The 8,015-nt window shown below is 36.4% G+C and overlaps 1 protein-coding gene across 2 annotated transcripts; it reads right to left on the reverse strand.

Moving 5' to 3' along the window:
- Positions 1-334: 334 nt before the first annotated feature.
- Positions 335-3,242, reverse strand: LOC141432399 (ATP-sensitive inward rectifier potassium channel 8-like). 2 transcript variants are annotated; one of them, XM_074093936.1, is made up of 4 exons: positions 3,117-3,242; positions 1,948-2,045; positions 1,274-1,519; positions 1,123-1,191 (listed from the first exon to the last, which is right to left on the reverse strand). In XM_074093936.1, the coding sequence occupies exons 2-4, from the start codon at positions 2,030-2,032 to the stop codon at positions 1,148-1,150; spliced, it is 375 nt and encodes a 124-aa protein (XP_073950037.1). In that variant the 5' UTR covers positions 2,033-2,045; positions 3,117-3,242; the 3' UTR covers positions 1,123-1,147. The 2 variants fall into 2 exon arrangements, with proteins under 2 accessions (XP_073950036.1, XP_073950037.1); XM_074093935.1 differs by having other exon boundaries at positions 335-1,519.
- Positions 3,243-8,015: the final 4,773 nt, after the last annotated feature.

Consider the following 8,015-nt stretch of genomic DNA (forward strand, 5'->3'; position numbering starts at 1 on the left):
ACATCATATAATAAAAATATTTGTATGGAACCCTCGGTGCGCGAGTCCGACTTGCACTTGATCGGTTTTTTTTTTCTGTCTATGTCAGTAACCAATCTACCTAATAAACACTACTACCTAATACTAAATACTCATTTTCCTGAAGCACAGGGAATCCTAGTTCTTAATTAAAAGTGATGTAAACTGAGTTTTTAAAATAAATTATTATTGTTAATAAATAATAATAAATAAAAGTACACGTATAGCCTCGGTGCATGAGACTGAGTTTAACTTGGTCGGTTTTTATTTTTCATCATAATGCAAAAAGTGTGTTTACACAAAAAAACACTTTTAAATTTAACAATAATTTATTTTCAGGTTCGACTTCGATTTCTACTCCAAGACCGTTTCACATAATTTACTATATCAGTAACAATATAGTTAAAAATAGAGATAGATCGATTTTAGTATAGATACTTTAATTACCTACCTTCTAGCTACTTTTACAACCTTCATCTTATTTCTGATAAAACACTTTCATACTCACTTACTGAGCACAAAGGAGTATCATACTGCTCAGTCACACCTAATTTAGAAAAATCAACATTATATAAATGCTTTCCAGCATCATAATCTACCATTTTAACAAGTCTATGACCCCATTTTATCTCATTAGATGTATAACTCGACCTCGCTTGCACTGGCTGACCTGTCGACTCAATAATACCTTCAAAAACTACTAATATTTCTATATTACCAGTCAGCAAGTCAGGTGCTGAAATATTGTATAATGGACTATTTTTATCAATAACATGTATCACAGACACAGGCCACAGAAAGAAAGTTGATTCACAACCATCCAATTCAACATTCAAGGCAACCTGCTCAAATTCATCTAGACGATCTTTATCAGTATCCATTCTTATAACATACATTAAAGCTTTAATATTGAGTATTCTTGAAGTCCTAATATCACCAACTCTAAAAATGAAACACATTTTATTATTTCTAGAGTTGATTACGGCGTGTTTACTAAAGATAATGGTTTGCGTTCGAGCTTTAGGTCGAGTTAATTTTGCAAAGAGTATACCAACCATAAAAGACTTAAAGATAGAGCTTGTAATACATTGCATACACATAACAATTACAGCAGCGGAACAAGCTAGTGTTATTTTCCTATGTCCATAAGCAACTGTGGTATCAACTTCAATACTGAAAAGAAATGAAGAGGTGAAGTTGTATATGTTTCTAATGCAAGGCATCCATTTTGTACCGTTTAAATCTGCGTGCTTACTGAAATCTCCATGGCCCGTTGCAATGATCCAGTAAAGGCATCCAAAGAATAACCAGTTTAAGATGTAAGCCATAGTGAAGTTAATAATGGTCCATCGCCATCTCGTTTGCACCATTGTAATGAACCAGGTTGTTAAAATGCTGAAATTTTTGGCCGAGTTGTAATGGGGTATGTTGAACTCTCCATTCTTGAATACTGCACGTCTGTAGGAGGTCTTGTATTTTTGAGAATTGTGCTGGATATATTCTGAAAGGTATAGATAAGCTTTTCTACAGCCAGAGTTAATAGAAATACCTGTGTAATAAGGAAACAGCATTTTTTTGGGTTGCATAGCCTTTTAAAGGTCACAGACACAAGCTCCTTGATTTGTATGTTTTTTTAATTTTATCTGCTAGAGGGAATAATGTAACGGTCAAGGACTTTAATTTTCATGAACCACCATGGAATCTTTTCAAAAGAAAAGTCATTACGATTTTCCTTGTTAATTAATGCGATGTCAATATGACGTTAACTGTGAAATGGTTCCATAGTGGCCCTTGAATGACCGTACCTACACCAAACTTTTTTTCACTAAGGCAGATTAGTAACTTCCTATGCCCATGCCGCATTACTTCCAAACGTGAACTAACTTCAACGACCTTTGGAATAGAGACGAAGTTGATTAATCTACTTACTGTTCCTTGGATGGTAAACACCTGGTATCACAAGTTTCGCGTCCTGATCGAATTCGACACATCTTTTCCTTAAAGCCTCGGCCATTGTTTGCTTTGATCTGAAATGATGTTTGCAGCGTCGTTTATTATGTAAGAGAGCAAATTGGAAAATGTTGGATTTAAACGCTAATTTCTTCAGACAGAGTTTTTGAAGTTGTTACGGTAACAGTCAAAATGTTTTCTATAATATTTTAGTTAACTGGTCCTACACCGGATCAAATCATTGAAGTTCATTTTGATCCACTCCCCAGTGGTAGAATTAACTTTAAATTTGTTATGTATTATAATTGTAAGTATAGTCAGCAAAAAAGTCGTGGCTAAGCAAAATATTTGTTTATAGTTCATTGATATAGAATAGACCTCCACAAAGTAACGCCTGATTCAATAAATAAAAAGTAATAAAAAATAAAAAAAGCCTTGTATTAAAAACGAAATTTTTAACAGAAACTTATTACACAGGTTTTTTTTATAGATGTAAACATGAAAGCAAACCCAGTGTGGTGTAAAGAAAATGTGGCACTGGCACAGTTATTATTTTAAACGCACATATTTTCAGACTCAGTTCATTGAAAGAAATAGTGATGCCAAGCCAAAGTAACCTTGTGGTTTGGCCTATGGCATCTCAAGCAGAGGGTCGTGAGTTCGAGCCCGGGTTCGCAGCTCTGAATTTTTCTGGATTTACAGGCGATAAAATTATACTTGAAAATTACAATGAGCTTTACAGTGAAGAAGCATGTCGTGAGGAAGCACACACAGTTTGTGAAGTTCTCAATTCACACGAGGCCCGCGTGGGAACTACAGCCTAAGCCTTCTCATTCTCAGGGAATGCCGGAGCCCTGCAGTAGCATTGTATGGGCGAGATGATACGAGTAAATCGTCTTATGCACTAATTTCACAATGATAACTTTTGTCGTCTAATCTGAAAGTTTGCAGCAGTACTCTTCTATTGCCAACCACGAACTCGCCGGACTGCAGCTCTGCGGTGTGAAAAGGAAAGCTACCACATTAACTTTCCAAGGAAGTCGTCATGAAGGTTCACTACATCGCTACTGACCCTCAAGAGGCAAGTGTGTAGCGCCTTAGAAGAATAAAGAAAAACTTGTTAAAATGACAAAACATTTCAATAATACCTGTGTTCTTTTCTCAGAGATGATTCAAGATCCTTCTTTATTCAACAGCCGAATAGTTAATTTTCGAGTACACAAAGTAATGTTCTTTACGTATTTCATTTTTGATATGAATGAGACGCGTTCAGTATAAACAGTGGCGAGAAAGATTGTTTTCTTAGATAGTGCTTCATATTGATAAGATATATAAGTACCGTGAAAAGGAAAATCACTGATTCTAAAATTATAATTTTAACAAAACAATAAACAATTTTTAGTAGGTAGTAATAATAAAACTCTTAAAGCAAATACAGATAGGTTACAAACATTAGTCCTTTCCATTTTTTTACGAAAAAGAGGGGTGTTATAAGTTTGACCGCTATGTGTGTCTGTGTGTCTGTATGTCTGTGTGTCTGTGTGTCTGTCTGTGGCACCGTAGCTCTTAAACGGTTGGACCGATTTGAATGAGGTTATTTTTATTTGAAAGCAGGTTTTATAGCGATGGTTCTTAGATATGTTTTATCACAATCGGTTCAGCCGTTTTTGAGATATTGAACTTTAAAATGACAAAGTCGGGGGTTTTCTAACTTTTTTTTAGTTAGGTTAGGTAAAATGTACGATATTGTAAGGAGCGGAATGCTCTGCCGGCTTCTCTTTTTCCTGATCGCTGCAATATGGCGGCTAGAAGAATACGGTGAATGAGCATTTATTAGGCAAGCGTGGTCCATCTTAGTCCACGTCTTCGCTTGCCATCTGGTGTTAATTGTTGTCAAACGTAAGCCTATCAGCGTAAAATAGTACATTGTGTCTCAAGGGCGGTAAATAAGGAATTACGAACGAGAGTCTATTAGAAGCCCGAAGTCGAAGACTGAGGGCTTTAATGAGTCGATGTTCATAATTCTAGTGCCGCCCGTGCGACATACAATATTTTTCATCACATTTGCGAGTAAAATTTTGTTTGTTTGTTTGTTTATACTGTAATCATAAATAAGTATTGATACTTTTACACACTGCTTTTACCCAAAATTCAGGTCAACATTTCTGCAAGTAACAGTTTCTGCGAGTTACAATTTCCTTTTTATTAGTTTGGAAAAAAAATTGGAAAATTTGTAATAGCCACCAGGACAGGGCGAAATGGCGCTCTTTGGGGGAGGCCTATGCCCAGCAGTGGACTGCTATAAGCTGATGAGGACGATGATGATGATGATGAATAGCCACCCGAAAGGTTAAAAGGTGAGCGCAATGTAATCGGTCCGACGCATCGTGACGTTTAAATTTTATCTGTTAATGTTTTTTCAGCGATGGTACTTACGTCAAATTTGTAATAACACAAGTATTACAGAGTTTTGTTAGCGTAAACATTTGCTGACGCATACAATGTTGCTTTTGCACTGAATAATTTTAAAACAAATACAGTAAGGCTTGTTTTTAAACGTGATCTAAAACACTATTTATGAAGTATTAATTTAATATTCTCAATTACTTCAAGAGCCACTGCAATCGGCAATTTTTATCTCATTGTTTTATTTGTATTTTTGAATACGTTTGTTTACATGTTTATAAGAAGAAAATTTGAAAATTTTAATCTCTCAATATATGCATACACATATTTATCTTATTATACTTTGATAATATCTAAAACATATTCATACAATTAACATTATGTATAATAACAAAATCCATATATTCATAATGGATAACGTTCAATTATTATAACACTTACTTTAAATAATGTCACATTACATAACACTCACTTGAACTAGCTTCTAGCATTAGTAGTAGGTATTGGCGAATGATGGTTAGTTGATGATCCTTTAATTAGTCCACAACAATTGATTCTTTTGGCATAATATCTATCATTTAGTGACATCGATGATCAGTGATTTATTTATACAGATAAAATATTATTTATGTCTATGTAAATTTTTTGTACTGATTTCTGGTGTACTTTAAAAATATTTGTATTGTATTGTTGTATTGTTTTCTTTTATATTTGATTGCGTATGTTTTAGGGCTAAATTACACCTAGAACCACTAATTACTCTCCATTATTGCGATTGTTGTTTCCTTATGTTTGACGTCAAAGCCAAGACCCCTGTAAGTTCGGACTAATCCCCGATAGAAGGTTCTGTAGTTACTTTATTTTATTGCGAACTAAGTAAAAATGATTTTTAGATCATTGCTGTATACAACGTGAGATTGTTGTGATTTTTGGCCCATTTTGATACATACAGGTCTTTGTTTGCGATCTTAAAAGCATTGAATTTGACTTTGCCAAGGAGGTTAGTTAGTTCTCTACACACCCTGCAAGTTGACTAAGAACAACCGAAGATTCTAAGAACTAGGTTCGCGTAAGAACCGAACTAAGCGACTTTTTTTTTTATTCGACTGGATGGCTGACGAGCAAGTGGGTCTCCTGATGGTAAGAGATTACCACCACCCAAAGACACCTGCAACGCCAGGGGATTGCAGATGCGTTGCCAACCTAGAGGCCTAAGATGGGTTACCTCAAGTGCCAGTAATTTCACCGGCTGTCTTACGCTCCACGCCGAAACACAACAGTGCAAGCACTGCTATTTCACGGCAGGATTAGCGAGCAAGATGGTGGTAACAATCCGGGCGGACCTTGCACAAGGTCCTACCACCTGCAAAAACCTGCATAGCTCGAAGAATTGTCAAATTTAAATTAAGTTGTTCTGAGTGGGCTACATAGCCTTTGGGGGCAATGTGTTTTTGAGTAACGGTAACTATTGCAGCGTGAGTGTTCTTCCTTCAAATTTATAAGATAGGTATTTCGTAGATTTCACTTCGTCTGCGGAACTCCAAGAAACATATCCATTTTATATACAGAGCAAAAATCAGAACCTTGAGATAGGTATCATTTTTCCTAAAACAAAGAAGTAAACACGAGCTTAACTAATTAGTGTAACGTAATTAACATTTGTTCCTTAGTGGTTGTCAGAGATAGCGAAAAAAAGACCATTATCAGGCGTCTTATCGTCAAAATGTCCCGCCGAGTATTCCGAATTTAGGCGGTGTTTGGAAACTGTTTGTTCAATGTTAGAAATTGCGGTTTAGATTACATTTTTGTTAATATGAAACGGATGTTAAACGAAATGAAAAGTTTAGGAGTAAAATGCATATTATACCTTGACTAGTTAAGATGTGAGAATCTATCATATCAGCCGAAATACATGTACGAAATCTCCTCAAAAGAGTTATTTATTTGATTCCGCAACGATTGATCATATGGATCCAATTGGTTCCTGCGATCTTGCTGAGGGGCCTTCCATCGCTCCGTCTTCCCGTTTGCGGTCACCACTTTAAAACTTTACGGCAGTGGGTTCTATGAGCAATGTGCCCTATCTACTGCCACTTAAGTCCGTCAAATCGTTTATGACAGTAACTTTAGTTCTCTTGCGTATCTCCTTATTCCTAATTCTATCACTAAGGGAAACCTTATCTCTTTTACACATTATCATATAACAATTATCACATATTGTCTACCGCATTTTACAATTAGAGCACAAAACATGACATGCTGCTAAAGGTACCTGGTTATTAGGTTTTTTTTAGAGAGAGAGAGAGAAAGAAGAGAGAGAGAGAGCAAGCAGAGGATCATGAGTTTACACCCCGGCACGCACCTCTGTTGTTTTTGAAATTCATGTGCGAAATTACATTTGAAATTTACCACGAGCTTTACGGTGAAGGAAAACATCGTGAGGAAACCTGCACAAACCTGTGAAGTAATTCAATGGTGCGTGTGAAGTTCTCAATCCGCACTGGGCCCGCGTGGGAACTACGGCTTGCCTTGCAGTGGGACGTATATAGCCTGGGATGATGATGATAATGATTACAGAGAGTGACCCGTTGCTTGGCTACAGTGTAATAATACTTTAAAATCTGAACTATTATTTTAAATGCAAAAGTTTGTAAGTCTGTTTGTTGGTTACTTTATCACGTCTAAATCATTGAACCGATTTACATGAAATTCGGTATAGAGATAGTTTGAGTCCCGGAAAAGGACATAATGATAGTTTTTACCCCACTATTATTATAAAAGCTGTTTGTTTGTTACTTCATCACGTCTAAACATTGAACATTGAATGGAATTCGTTATAGAGATAGTTTGAGTTCCGGAAAAGGACATAGGATTTTATCCCGGATAATTGCATAATTCCCGCGGGATAGTGATAAAGGAATTTTATACGGACGGAGTCGCGGGCAACGGCTAGTATCACATACAGTTGAACCTCTCGAAATATTTCCCAATCAGTAAAATACTTACCACTTACATAACTAGCCAAGCCATAAGGTACCTAAAAGAACCATTTATGTAACTCAACATTTTAAGACCAAAAAACAGCTCAATAAGCTTGCAGCAAAGTCGCTTTTGTCTTGTATGTTTGGCACTATATAAAAGTCCAAGAACAAATCCGTAGCACCCGTATCCTAATTCATTATGGCGTTTACCTTGCGAGAATGTTTGAGGAGCTGCATGGTAGAAGACGATAACTCGAATTGTGAGCTTTTTTTAGTACCATACAATTTTATAGTCTTTAATTAGTGTCTTACTGCGCTATGTAATGGTATCTCCTTTTTCGCCACACGTCTCTATCAAGAGCATGCCCACCATCGATTTTATATGCGTCCACGTCGTCTCACCATATGTTTTTCGGCCTGTCTTCGATGATATGATTATTCGCTTTTGGCGAACACTCGTACCAAATATAAAAAAATATCATTCATTGCGATAGACATAAGAGACTACACAAATAAAAAATCAATTACACATAAGAATCATCATCCCAGCCTATATACGTCCCAATGCTGGGCACAGGCCTCCTCTCAGAACAAGAGGGCTTGGGCCATAGTTCCCACGCGGGCCCAGTGCGGATTGGGAACTTCGCACGCACCATTGAA

This window comes from Choristoneura fumiferana, chromosome 11 (genome assembly GCF_025370935.1).
Source record: "Choristoneura fumiferana chromosome 11, NRCan_CFum_1, whole genome shotgun sequence".
NCBI classification, from domain to species: Eukaryota; Metazoa; Arthropoda; class Insecta; order Lepidoptera; family Tortricidae; genus Choristoneura; species Choristoneura fumiferana.

What these genes read in the sequence shown, in the direction of transcription:
- LOC141432399 (XM_074093935.1), bottom strand. Translation starts at nt 2,032, where the DNA reads ATGGCCGAGGCTTTAAGGAAAAGATGTGTCGAATTCGATCAGGACGCG. An exon ending in TGTTTACCATCCAAGGAACA is followed by an intron (nt 1,520 to 1,947) that starts GTAAGTAGATTA and finishes TATACCTTTCAG; the next exon opens with AATATATCCAGCACAATTCT.